At 37.6% G+C, this 14,738-nt stretch overlaps 1 protein-coding gene across 1 annotated transcript in view; it reads right to left on the bottom strand.

The window, feature by feature from the left end:
- UNC79 (unc-79 homolog, NALCN channel complex subunit) overlaps positions 1 to 14,738 on the bottom strand; it is a 106,975-nt gene that overhangs the window by 80,823 nt on the left and 11,414 nt on the right. Inside the window, 10 exon segments of the mRNA XM_031066324.1 lie at positions 1 to 2; positions 5 to 67; positions 1,130 to 1,158; positions 2,417 to 2,457; positions 3,618 to 3,706; positions 5,503 to 5,567; positions 7,023 to 7,152; positions 7,778 to 7,833; positions 9,115 to 9,207; positions 11,865 to 12,035. The exon segment at positions 1 to 2 is cut by the window's left edge and continues 174 nt beyond it. Coding sequence (XP_030922184.1) covers positions 1 to 2; positions 5 to 67; positions 1,130 to 1,158; positions 2,417 to 2,457; positions 3,618 to 3,706; positions 5,503 to 5,567; positions 7,023 to 7,152; positions 7,778 to 7,833; positions 9,115 to 9,207; positions 11,865 to 12,035 — 739 coding nt within the window.

Genomic DNA, 14,738 nt, shown 5'->3' with positions numbered 1-14,738 from the left:
CGGGGCGCCCGCAGCAGCCCGCCGAGAAGCACGTGACAACTGCCCTTCTGACATGGGAGCTGCAGTTCTGGAAAATAAAAAAGGGTTTGTCAGGCCACAGGTTATCGGGAAATGGAACCGAAAACAGGGATGAGAGCCAGCACCAGGGAGATGGCTCAAGTGTTGGCAATTTCCAAAATCACTCTGTCTAAGCACAACTGTGTGCAACCTCCTGATGCCAAACATCACTGACCTTCCAGAAAGACAAGCTCAGGACTAAATGCTGAGCCTGGACTTAAATGTCACAGTTGCTCCTCTTCTGAAAACCAAACTGACATTTAAATCATCAACCTCAACCTCCTGACTTAGAGCAACCTCTAAATTTTACAGTAGTTCTCTTAACACCTGCTTATGCTTCAGAAGGTCTTTTTAAGTTACAGGTAGCAACAGGTAGATCCTTAGGAGTGCAAAAAAACCAGTGCCACCATGCCACAGTTTATGTTATGTAAGGATCTGCCTTATCAAAGGAAACTGTACAAGCCTTTGAAATAAGCACCTGAAATTTCTGCCACCTAGTAATCCAGCCCAACAGAGAAGCTTTCTTTGCCACATGAGAACTGGAATATGTTATACACTGTATCCCTTGCTAAAAAAGTCTTTTCAAAACACATTAGCTGATATGTACTGCAAGCAGATTCTTTTTGTCAGCAACCTTTTCAGAGCCAAGCACTAAAGATTTTCAGTCCATGTATTTTTAAAAATACACATTTTACAGTTTGATTTTTGCCCAATTTAGGATCAATCCAAGACTTCAAGGACATGAGAAGATATATAAACACTTAAATTTAAAATTCATCCCTTGTTCTATCCTCTTCATAAAGCAGAGTTACAGAATACAAACAGAGCTCAACTGCATAATTGGATTGCTTTACTAATTGCCACTTAAACTAAAACCTACAACTCAAATCAAGAGTGTCAGTTTTAACAAAAAGAAACCTGCTGCTGAATTATTTCCATCCACCAATAAATGCATTCATGGATAAATTGTGAAATTTTGGAATGATACAAAGAAGAACACACTATACAGTGATGGAATGACATTACACACAACATCAAATCATGCCCCATCACACAAATGGCTGAATCTTACCTTCTTCTGACATATAGCAGAAATTTCAGCTGTAAGGGGAAGGCATACAAAACATGAACACAAAGTGACGACCTTTGTGGTTTACTATGGCAGCCAGGGGAAAATGGGCATCCTGCAAGGAAGTCTCTGGGCTAAACTTGTGTTTGCAGGTACTACTGAAACCCCTAAGCCTGCAGAAGTGAGGACACTATACACTTAGGCCTATGGCTATTTCTACTTTGAAATGCAATAACAGCCTTGGTGCATTAAGTGTGGTGTGCTCTGCAACCCCTCCACCTTCTGCTGGTGCTCCTGCCTCACAGACAGACTTGTAAGAGCACACCTTGCACACACAACTGTGGCATGCTGCAGGAGACACAGCTCAGGTGGGCCTATGCTGCTTGTGAAAGCTCTTGTGAAAGCATAAAAGAGTAGTGAATGTGGATGAACAATGCCAAAGCAGCCACTATGTGTGGCCCATAATTTCAGAGTGAAATGTTTGCAGATTCAACCTGTAAGCAGTAGCTATTTGATCTGTTGCCCTGGCAACATATGATTCAGTAAGTTTAAGGGGCTGATTAAGAAGATGTTCCTCCCCTAAGTAAATAAAACATTCTTTATCTGGGTAACATTTCAACTAAAAGCAGACAGCAAGAAAATCTCAACTGCTTAAGAATTTTCAGTTTGCAAAGCAAAGAGAGAGGCAGTGTCTTCATTATATCCCTGGAAGGGTTATTTCAGATAATATGCTGACTAGTCTGTCAACATGCTTTGTCTGCATTCTAGTAGATAACAAAATATCAGGTTTTCTCACTGGCCAAAGGACAATGATTGGATCAATGACTGGATCACCAAAAAATATTTTATGTCCTTTTCTGATATCCTTTGCCATCTTGTGTTACAGATTTTCAGCCGCTTTTAGAGCTTTCAAATCAGACCCGGGTTACTGGAAGAACTAGTCCCATTTTTTGGACAGCACTGTGGGACACGAGTACTTTTTAAAAACTTGGCTCCAATTGTGAATGCTTCAAGATTTGAAAATCTGTTCAATTGTTTCTCTCTCCTCACACATAAAGAGTTGCAGAGTATTTCAGATAGAGGATTAGTCAATTGTTCATAGTACTTTACGGACATTAAGCTGCACTAAGTACAAATTACTTTAAATAAAAATTAAAAAATTAAAAAAAAAAAACCCACCCAAAACTTTTGAACAGAATGCAGCAGTTCAAGTAATGCAGTATGGAGAAATATCAGCATAGCTTTGTACAATTATGATTACTTTGTACCTACTCTTAAAATATCTCTTACCTTGTGGCAGAAGAACATCAATCAACCATTCACTGTGATCCCTGTAAAATGTATATATAATTAGCTTTCTTTTTATACATATATATATATATATATATGGATTTATTTTTGCACAGAGGAAATTTAGATAAATCAATGTGGTAGGAATGCCATTATTCTGAAGTTGCTTTTTTCAAATGTAATTTTATAAATTGCAGACTGGTTTACACAACATCTCTTTGTAGTGCTGTCTTACCATAAATTACCACTTTGATGATGTTGGTCACCATGTTCAAGGTTTTCAAAATTACTTTTGAGACCTAAATTTATCAAATTAAAAGAGAGTGTCCTCTGAAAGTCTGACAGCTATGAAATGATAGTGAAGAATAGCAGATGAGTGTAGAAAAGAAACCAAAGTACCAGTACTGTTTTCTCTGTGTGTCCTTAGAAGCTATGCTTCTACCAAATTCAACTGCTTTTTCCTGCAGCTTTAATTCAATGATGACTTAAAAACCTAAGGTGAGATGTAATTGCTTTTCCAACAGCTAGTGTGATTTAAAGTTGTCTGAAACTGAGGAGAAAAACACTCCTTTAGGTTCTGAACTACCTGTAACCTTGTCCATTTGAAGTAAGGACTGGCACTGACTGTAAGTATTAGTAGATTTTGTATACTAATGCAAACCAAAGTAGCGATTTAAAGGTAATAAAGACAACCAAAAATGAAAACAAAGTGAGGTTATTTTATTTCAGGCTACATTCCTTCCAAGTACTGGCCAATTCTCGATCAATTTCTTTGATCCCTGCTGCTTAATGGTATATCTTAGAGACTAATCTGAAATACATGTTACAAAACATTAGTGAAACCTCTGTAAAAGAGCTTTCACTGTAATGTTTGGTTTTAAATGACAACTAATGGATGAAGACAAAAAATGTTTCATAAGCATAAGCTGGTTCATTAATGAGGTTTCCCTATCATAGTCAATGCATCCCACAGTATCTATTCTTTCAGAGATCTCAAATTAAAAGCTCTGTTTAAAGGTAGGTGCAACTGCTGATCATGTAAATATCTGTAATCCTTATTCATATTGAGTGGCAGTGTGCTCCATGTATTTCAACAGATTTACCTATATGAATTATATGCAAATCATATTCCAAAAAAGCAAAATTCCAGAGTTATGGAGTCTGACAATATTTATAATTTTCCAGCTCCTGGTTTACCTACCCTGCAATTCTTTGGCTGCATTCTTCACAAAGATATAGGGGAGGTGGTTTATCACCCAAAGCCACAGACAGCGATGGGTCAATGCACATCTGAAACATGGAGAAGGAAAAGGATTAACATCTCTGTTCACTGAAGCTTGCTGAAAAAGTTCAATATGTTAATGCTAGGACATAAAATGTAACACAGCTTTGATATGTGTTAAGAGCATTCAGTAATGAAAGAAAATACTCAGCATATGGTGCACAAAATCTCAAACTATTTCTAACAAAGATAGGGATGTGAGAGCCTGTAAAAAAATAGGACATACTGCAGTACCAATATTATCACTTTCTGAAAGATAAGTATGTTTTGTTATATACTCACATCATATATTCACTATACACTGCTACTATTTTGTCCCCAAAAAGACAACACTTAGAGGATCCATTGTTTAGGACAAGGTAATGGAAAGGTCTAGATTTTTCTATCTCAAAAATGCCTCTTCCAGCAAAATCTAATTTTCAGTCATCACAGTTTTCAAGTATAGAGCACAACTGCAGTGACAGAACAAAGACTCACAGTTCCCTTGGCAACATAGGTCCAGACTTTGTCTTGCATTAGCTTTTATCCATTCACATAAGTCAATTACAGAAAACAGGTACAGTTAACAGCCAGTTCCACACACATTTGTTCAAGTGTTTTGTACTACAAAGGAAACACTGAACAGTAGTATGCATACACTACATCTTAACCACTCTGATCACTTACTCCACTGGAGTGCAAGACTTTATTTATAAAGACAAATAACTCTTCAAATGTTTCTCATCTTTGTTAACCAAATAATCTATTTAGGGCACAATAGGCTGCATTTTTCTGAGTGATGACTGATCAAAACTGGTTCTGTCAAAATTAGGCTAACAGATCACGCAAAAATATTCAGGTACTTAATCTGCAAAGCTTGAAACTGTACTTTTTTAATATTTTGCTCTACTGTATTATTAGCCTGAAACTAGTGACCACTACAACATGAAGGAACACCTTTCAGCATTTTTCCTGTGAGACAGGAATCATTGAGAATGACTGGAGTGGGCAGGAAGGCGGTCCCTTGCAGGACATTCTAGATAAGTGCCATCAGTATGTCCTAGCACAGCCTGTGGAAAAGGCTCACTGCAGAACTCTTTGACTAAAGAAATTATATTAGTATACAAATCAATGCCAGGAAAATTGGTTGTACCTACATATTTAACTGGATACAAATTAATTAATCAGTACACCTAACTGCAGTATGTTCTGGACTTGGGCTGCTGTTCTTGCCTCTGCTATTAAATTGTTCTGTGAGCCTGGTCAAAGCTTTTTCATTTTTACTATGCCTGTAAACAGTAAAGATACAATTTACCTTCCTCAAAGAGGGCTGCAAAAAAGGTAAGTAAAGCTTTGTTGCTATTTGCTTTAGGACACATTCCAAGCAAAGGATCATAACCAGAGCAGGTGCATTGTATGACCTCAATCAAGATACCAAGGTGAACATGTGCCTACAGACTTGAAGTAATGTTTCCTGTATACAGTAATATTTGTGCACATATTTATACACATTTATGTGCGTGCTTAGGAAAACATTTACATGGATTAGCCCATAGTCAGCTTAGAATTTTATAAAGTACTCTACAACCATCGCCACGTTTAATTTCAACATTTCCCACAGTAGTTGCAGGAAAAACCTCATCTTGCTTGGGGCAGCCAAAGAACATATTCACAAAGGTGTGGCCCCTTGGTGCCAACAGGCTTTGCTGCTCCCTTAGCACCTGCTTTTGGTCACCTGCACAGCACCACAGCTCATGGCTGGGGTGGAAGTACAACCTCCCCTGTCCCAGAGAGCCAGGTTTGGCCCCTAAAGCAAGAGCCGTACCTTCACAGCAGGTTTGTTAATCGCATTATGGCATTCAATGTGCTGGCAGTGAATAGGATTCCAGGCTGCAAAACCAAAACATGGCTGTTTAATAAATGAGAAGAGATATTTATATTCTTTCTGTCTAGCAGTCTCAATTGAGAACAAGAGCCTCTTGTACTAAGTACTATACAAATATGATTATGATACAAATAGCCATTCCTCATGAAGCTTAATAATTACAATAAACAACCTTGAACATACCTGCCTCCTGACTTATTTACAGTATAATTAAGTGAACCATGGATTCAGTGAGAAAATGGAAAAAGTAAGACATAGACATTCCTGTTGCAGACTCTTTTTGATCTCACCAGCATCTTGAAATAATTAACTATCCTTCCACTCCAGGAGCAAGATGGTAGGAGTAGCTGAGTAAATTCAGTTACTTTCCCAGACAAAATGAAAACACAGCTGGGACAAAGGAAAAGTAGTCCAGTGACAGAAGGAGCCTTGGCTGTATAATGACAAGAAGAAAACAACAAAGGGATGCTCAAAAGGCATCACTTGGACGCTCTACAGGATGCCCCCAGGTCAAAATACCATGCAACTGCAGATAATACTCATCCCATTCTGGGACATATTAGCAAAAAACTTACATATAAGGGAAAAAGCCCAGTCTATTCAGCACTAGTAACAGTTCAAAAAGAATACTATCATGATTAGTTTACAGACCTGCTTGCATGGAAAAAGTGATGCAGAGCAGTACATGAAGAATTTTGTTTCTAAATAGTCAAGAAAATTTATCAACCCTTCAATGGAAGGCTTTAGAACAGATCAGACAAACTTCTACTGGGAACATTAAGGCTGCACTTGAGTTGGTCTAGGGGTCTTCTAAGGTTTCTTCCAACCCTTGATTTTCATAATTTAAAATGTCACATTCTGGTCCAGAAATTTTAAAAGTGAACAAAACCTATGTCATATGACAGAGATTATTTGAAACAGATTGAGACAGACAAGCAGGAAAAGCAATGAGTTGTTGCTGGACAGTCACTCCTGACTTTGTCCCCCATTTTCATCCTATAATCAACCTTGAGTATTTATCCATTGTACTAACTGTACCTGACATCACATGACCTTTTGACAGTAACAGCCAGATAAGAAGTATTAGCAACAGCAGCAGTGTTAGCAGCTGACACAACAAAAGCAACCAAAGCAATAATTGAAAGGAACATAAACCAGAACTGTTGGGAGGCCCAGGCAGCAGTTTCACAGACTATTTGTCACAAACATGATATTTATTTCTTCTCCTATTCAGGTTTAGTTAATATTGTGAGGAAGACAACATATTTACTAGCCATGATCTGAGTTTCTATTTTTCATGACATGTTTTGAAAATGCAAATAAATGGATATTGCATATTGTTATGAAAGTACAATTTATCAAACAAAAAGAGTCAAATACATCATAGAACTGTAAAAATGTGAATTTAACACTTCTCATCATTTATTTATTTTGGTCTATACAAAACCAGCTGCACTGACCTGTGTACTGAAGTCCTCTGTACTCACTGATTGCCCCAGGGGGTTTTAAATTGGGCCAATAGTGAAATAACATTTGTACTGCTGGAGGTTTAACTTGAGATGGTCCATAGGCTATTACATATAGCAAATCCTAAGGAAAGACATGTACAAAATGTTCATTTTTGCAAGGTAACACACCGCAATTCAATATATTGTACTTCTGTTCAAAGATATCTGAACGCACAAAATTAACACATTTCATGCCCTAAGAAACTTCCTTTGTATGCTCTTAGAGACAGATTAGATGACCAACTTGAATGGTTCTGAGTTTGATCAGAGCATGCAACAGCAACCACCCATCCTACAGTGCACTAACAGAGCAAAATGAATTCTCTGCTTAGTCATGGAGCAAAGAGGTGAGATACAGATAAATAAACCAGATTCAGAGCAGACTCAGACAACAATACTCACATATAGTTCTCGTAAAAGTCCAGTCCCACATGAATTGAGAAGCTTGCTCATTATTAAAATTTCCACTCATTGGAGCCACAACCACACAGTACTTAGGAAACAGAGCTCGTTTCTATAAAACATGGAACTGCCTCTGTAAACTAAAAATTAGAGGGACCTTCCTCTCCATAATCCAGAGGGAGGACTGGATATAAAGATCATTTACAACTTCTTGGCATACAGTCAGTTCAATTTTCAAGCCATCTGGTTTTTATTACTACCCAAGCACAGTCATTTCCACAAAGTATATAGGATCATAAACTTACTTTCCATACTTCTTGCTTATATTTCATGAGACATTCCAATAACTGGCAGTGATACACTGAGAGAGAAAAGACAGTATAGACTTAACATGGACATGGAAACTCAGGTTGCAGAAGTTACATAATCAGCTGATTGGCTTTGCTTTGTCCATCCAGAACTCTATGCCTCATTCAAATATTTTTTATTTTAAAGGGCTTGCTAAAGAATCAATGCCCCAAGAGTTATCACAAAAAATAAGAAACTGAATATTACTAACTTCTTTCTGACAAAAAATGCAGGAAGATGATTACCATGAGGGTACAGCTTTTTGCAAAACAATGGAGATCTTTTTCAAACACATCCCGTTGAAAAATACCTGCTGATTCACTAGAACTTTGTCCCTCTGTCACAGTGTAAATGTCATTCATCTTGAGGCAGCAATGCAAGTCACATGTAAGAATATATTATTCCCACATATACAAAAGGCTATAGGAGCCACTGTGTATCAAACAAACATGAGAGCCAAGTGAACTACTTTACATGTCTGACCTCCCAAAAACCACAGGGTAACTTTTTCTCTGACATTTTGAACACAGAAATCACAAAAAAACAAAGACAGAACATTTAATGAAAAAAACTGACTTCTGCACGCAGCTTTTAGAAATGGTGTTCTGCTTTTATTTACCTGTGTGAACCAAGTTAGGATGATGTGACACTCCTCACACAATGCAGTGTGGGGTTCTTCCACACACACACCATCTACCCGTCCACATAGGACAGTAGATATTTGAGAGCAGATGATTATGCAGTGTAACAGCTCACTGGGGTTCAATATTCTTTCAATTTGGTTATGTGATCCCAATGGTTAAACAGGGACTGCCTCACTTTTGTTTAGATACTTCTAATTACATTTAACTTCATTATAGTTCCATTAAGCCTGCAGCCAGCATTACCTACCTTCTTTAGAAAAATAGTACCACTTGTGAATTCAGTGATATTTGAATCATAGTATAAGACAGTTACTTTGAATTTCTGTAGTCAAGGTAAGTGGGATTTCTCTCCAACACTGACATTATACATATCAGCACTATATTCTGATGTCAAATGTGAGTAGATCAGCGTCTCCAATCCTGGGCCAAATCCTATTTCACCATCACAAAGGGATCTCTTAGTACATAAGGATTATTTCCAGCATGATGTTCAGAAATCTCAGTTTTGACTAAAATAAATAATTTTTCCTCCTGTGCTGGAAAACGACACAGTTTTTTCCCATAATGAAAACTTTTCTGATTGTATTTGACAATACTTCCTGACTGATAGTTTCAGAATGAATGATACCATGTTGCATGTTTACACATACCTGGGTTTGATGTGTACTGCATTGCAATCATCAGCATTGATGATGCAGACAGATTGACATGTGCTGGAACACCTTCTCGTTTTGAAGATCCCACTTAAATGAAAGGAAAAAATAAATAAATTTTCTATTGTAATAGGAAAATCAGGTGAGAATAGCATGTAACTGATTCCAACTCATGCAGATAAAATTCTTAGAGGCCATGTCATGAAAACCAAAAAAAAAAAAAGTGGAAGAGAAAGATGGCGGGGTATTGATCTACAGAGTGTGCACCTGGTTCTCCAGATCAGTGTGACCTCAACCCTAAAACTCCATCAACCAGTTGCCTTCTCAGGCCCTCTCCTTCAGAACCCCCAGACTGGTCAAAATACCATCACTTGTACAGCCAAGTGCACCTAGGCCTTGAATTGTAGGATCTGCTGAGAGCTCAAGCTATAGCTGCAGACCACAAACATCAGTCCCATGGTTATGTGAATTGTGCTGAGATAACGATGAACAGCAGCACCTGACTCTCTTTTACCTCAGTATCTTTTATCTCACACAGGAAGTGGCTTGAGCTCCTCCTGGTCTCCCATGAGCTGGTTACTATTAAATGGTATATATTTGGAAAAACCCTGCAGAACTTTTACATGGCAACATGGCTTTGAAGGCAAGCTCCTACACAGAGATGTCACAAGTATCTTTCCACCCTCACAGCACTTCCCCAAGCCTGGCTGCCAGGACCCAAATACCAAGCATTTGGGACAGAAGCACAGAACTGTAGCTACCAGCTCAGCGAGCTGTTTTCATCCCTCCCATCTGGCTCTCCAACTGCTTAGACAATCTCCTGCATCATCCCTTTTGGTTTGAATCAGAACTAAAGGCTAAGAGAAGGAAAGGTTCTGCACTTGCCTTGCAAAGGAGCATATAATTCCCAGCAGGGAAAGACAAGGAGACTAATTAAAAGAACACTCAAATAGAAATGAGGAAGAGAAAATGGAGTATTTCTCCCTTTCTGTTCTCCACATGACCCAAGATTAGTATGGATCTCTTCACTGCACTTAATTCATTTATTTTTTAATGTTATCCACGCAAATAATTGCCCCCAAATTATTACATAAAGGTGTATTTTTATGGATTTAAATTGAAAAATACTCAGCAGCTCTAACTGGGCAATTAAATATAGCCATCAGCAAAAAAGTAGGACACAGTACTAGATTAGTAAATTTAAAAAGCAGCAGACTGGTTTCATACAGAAATCTCACCAAAACAGATAGAGAAGAAAGCCAGCATGATAAATGCAAATGCAAGGATGCAATCTCTATCAGGGGCAGTTGGGGAACAGCATCTATTTAAGTAAACCAAGGATTCGACTCAACCAGTTACTCTGAGGTTCTACAGATCTGAGGACAGATAGGATAAGTCACCACCTTCAGCTGTTCTTTAACAGGTTACAGCAGTAGGAAAAGGAGTTGTTTAATGCAAAATTCTGTTCTCAACACAAAGAGGACCTATTGCACATTCATATGAACTATATCTTAGCATTTTTGATTTGCACACTGTCATTAATCGTGTCAAAGTTAATAGAGAAAACCTCATTAGGATGTACTAAAAATGAATATTTTACATGAGAAAACGGAGGTCCAGGAGAGTTAGGGACTCTTCCAAGATCATTGACTGGTCAGAAAATACACATGATAAATTTGTATTAAATATTAATCTCAAAATACTGGACTATATTTCAGCATCTTCTGCATGCTTAAATGACATTACTCTTGATCTCTGTACAAAAGTTGTTCATGTTTTTCCACAAAGATCAGGAATATAGAGGTAAGGAAGAGACATTCTCACAAAATCACAGAATGGTTGATGTTAAAAGGGACCTCTGGAGACCATCTTGGCCAATCCCTCTGCTCAAAGCCAACTAGAGCAGATATCCAGGGCAAATTGTGTTTTGAGCATCTGCTAGGATGGAGAATCTGCAACTGCTCTGGAAAACTGTTCCAGCGTTTGGTCACACACAGTAAAAGACTTGTTGGTTAAAACTGACCTAATATTGACCCTAATGACTCTCTCTGCAGAAAATGGTTACATTTCTCATTACTGCTGAAGTCCTATCAAGCTTTTTGTCAGGTACATGGATAAGCCTTCATAACACACCTCAAGATCCACACTGAGCAGGGAATATGATGTTAAGTAATCACGCGACATCTTCACAGAGGGGAAGTAAAAACAAAGAGGAGGAAAAAAGGCAGGGACCGTCAGATTCAGTCCTAACTGCTATGCATAGGAGACATTGCAGGCACAGTCATTTAGTATAGAACTTAGAAAGTGACAAGAAGACAGAGAGGGAGAAAACCAGAAATTCACCACATCATCATCACATTGAGAAAAATCATACTCGTACATCCAGATATAGTCCAGATGCAAAAATTATACATGTTGCTATTGCATCTATTATTTCAGGAGCAGTTTGCCCATTGATTCTGTATTCACAACTCCCACTGCTGGCACTGAAAGTTCTATGAGTCTGAAAACAGTGATTTCTTAAATAAACATCACACTTTAAAGGAAGGAAGAACTCACACCAAAACACAGTGCAATAAATAAATAAAAATTATAGAGCTATTTCCCTTTGAAAATAGTCACATGAAATTATGTATGTAAGGAGACTGATGTTCCATTACAATTCTATGACAGATCGAATTTTGACTCGTACAGTCTGATACTGTTATGTGCCAAGAGAGAACAATACTAGAATGAGTTTTACTTACATATAGCCATAGGCAGAAAAGATGTGCTGAGATACTCTATAATATCCTTGTGCAGAAATGGAGGAAAGGTAGCTAATGTTGAAATCATTGTATAGGGTAAAGTACTCAAAATATCATCACTGAGAAAAGGAAGTAAGCATGTAGTAGTGTAAAAAATTGATTGGCCAAGATCTGTTGAATAAAATGAAAGAAATACAGAATCATTACAATGAAAATGTAATTATGACTATGTACTTTCTATGTACAAAACTAAAATAATTAATTATATTTTAATTCCAGCTTTCCTCTCAAAGTAATTTGGAAAGATAATCACTGTAGACAAGTGAGTTCACCCTCAATTTTTAAGTCCCTCCTAAACAGAGGGAAACAGCTGTTGAACACTACTCCAAAGAGTCTGAAGGGAATATGAAAGCTACAGCCTATAAAACACTCAGTTAAAATCAGTGTTGATATTAATAATATGGTGATTAATGTAAAAATGGCTTGAATTAAGGCAGAGATGTAATTAGAATCAGAATCTGAAATGCACATTGTTTTGAAGGCCAGATTTTACAAAAATCATTCTAGTCTTTATCAGTCATAATAAAATAAGAACTTTATCTTAATTACCCTCAAGAGTTCTGCAAAATACCTCACATACATTGACTACAGGAAGTGTCATTGTATTTTTCAAACCACACATGATTAAACTACAGATTTTGATTTCCAGGGAAACCACTGAGGCTAAAAGTGGCCAGAGCTTAAAAGGATAGGAATATTTATCAAGATTTTCTATACTTATTCTAATAAATCATACTGTAGCTCTTTGGAAAGGATACTTAATAACTGCAATATTTTAAGATGCAAAGGGAAGGCACAGTTTATTGTGTATCTGGGCACTGTGGAATAATCTTTATACTCTCTCCCAAATGAGAAAGTGAGCTGGTGCCCATAACCCTCTGACAAAGGTTACAGCACTCAGTGAAGCCCGAGTATGAACCTGCATGATGATCCAAAGACATCAGAAGGCCTTTCTCCTGCATTGTTAATTAATTGGTTAATTATTCCCTAGCCCTAAGTACATCACATAGGCTTTCAGTCTCACCTGTACAACTGGTGTGACTCCAAACTGTCTCTGTGAAGCACAGAGAGATCTGTAGCTGTAAACATCTTGGGTCAAAGCAAAAATTAAAAGTGGCAGCCCATTTCAGGGGTTCTGGCCAGCCTTCTATGCAAGAGTCTAATGAGACCCTCAATGCCACAGAGTGCTCCTCCTGCACAACATATCCACCAGTTAAATACACGTTTTTACAACCTGATCAGGCCAGAGCTCAGGATTGCCTTGCACAGCAGCTGTACTTACCCAAACAACATGGATTGTTCTGATAAAAAAATATGTATTTCTTTTAATCAATTACTAAGCTGAGGAAGAAATAAACAAGTTGTACTGCAAAATTTGATTCTCCGCACACAAAATCATACAAAACAGCAAGCCAGTTCCCCTTGCCCCAGGCATGAGTCAACCAAATTATTCCTGGCACATATTTATCTAAAATGTTCTCAAAAACCTGCAAGACAGTTCACTCCTTCTCCTGTCAATTCATCCTAATGCTTAATCATCCTTATCATATAAAAATTTTTTCATTAAAAAAAAAATCCATTGCTGCTATTTAAGTGTGTAACTTCTTATCCTGATCAACTATAACCACAAATAGATTGGTTTCGTTTATTTCTCCTCACAGCAACCTTTACGTATTTTCATACAATAATCACATCTCCCTTCCATTTTTCTCTAAGCTAGATAAACCAAATTTTTTCTGGTTTTCTCTACTGCTCACATTTCCTAGACCTCAAATCACTCTTGTTTTTTTTTTCCTGGACTCTTCACAAACAGTACATGTTTTTCTTGAAGCTAGATGGACAAATCTGAAAATTTTACTCCAGCTTTACTAGGGCTGTTAGAATAATAAACATAATCCTTTGGGTGCCTCATACATAAAAAAATGTTTACACATTGCTAGAATATTTATATTTTAGTGACTTATGGTCTTCTCTGATCTACTGTTAACACCCAGACCTCTCTGCAGTACAGCTTCCAAGCTGGTATTGCCTCTATTTGCTTTAACTTCTCTCTTAAGCAGAGTATTTCACATTTCTCCTGTGGAGACACTTCAAAACAGAATGCAACTTGCCACAATTACTTGAATCAGTATCTCTCACACAAAGCACATGCTAGCAACCATCTTGATAACACTTGTAAATCCAAATTCTATCAGCTAAGTAAAAAAATTTAAAATAAAAATATCTAGTAAAAATTAAAATATTTAGTAACACTAGACCCAGCACAGAGTCCTGTAAGATTTCCCACTGTTATACCCTTCCAGCTGCCAAGCCACTGGTAATTACTCCTACAGTGTTTTCCTTACTCAAGTGGGGATGATGTCCCAGGATTGCCTATTAGGATGTAAACTGACACAGCAAAAAAAATGTGACTAGGAACAGGAAAACCACTTAAGGTGAGCCACTGTGTTGCCATAAAAAAAAAAAATGCCCAATGTTATTTGTTCTTTACAGGTCTCCACTGATTGTTAATCATCGCCATGTTATCTATTTAGGAAAAGATATTTTGATAATTAACTCCACCATTTCTAAGAATTTAAATTAAGTCAACCAGTCTGTATCATGCTATAGGCCCTGCTGTCGGGGTATCATACCATTTCGTAGCGCAGCAGTCTTGGATTCAAACATACTGCTGCTGGCTCAAAGGGAATTCAGCCCTTAACAGAAACAACTTTCCTCCTGAAGAATTTCAGCAGCATTATCAGAGAGACACCCATCTTCCCATAGTGAACAATGCAAGTAATACATCATGATACCACAGTGGAAATTAATATT

This window comes from Geospiza fortis, unplaced genomic scaffold (genome assembly GCF_000277835.1).
Source record: "Geospiza fortis unplaced genomic scaffold, GeoFor_1.0 scaffold23, whole genome shotgun sequence".
In the NCBI taxonomy this organism is placed as follows: domain Eukaryota; kingdom Metazoa; phylum Chordata; class Aves; order Passeriformes; family Thraupidae; genus Geospiza; species Geospiza fortis.
The sequence above is the reverse complement of the archived record's forward strand: the minus strand, read 5'-3'. Positions and strand labels throughout refer to the sequence as shown.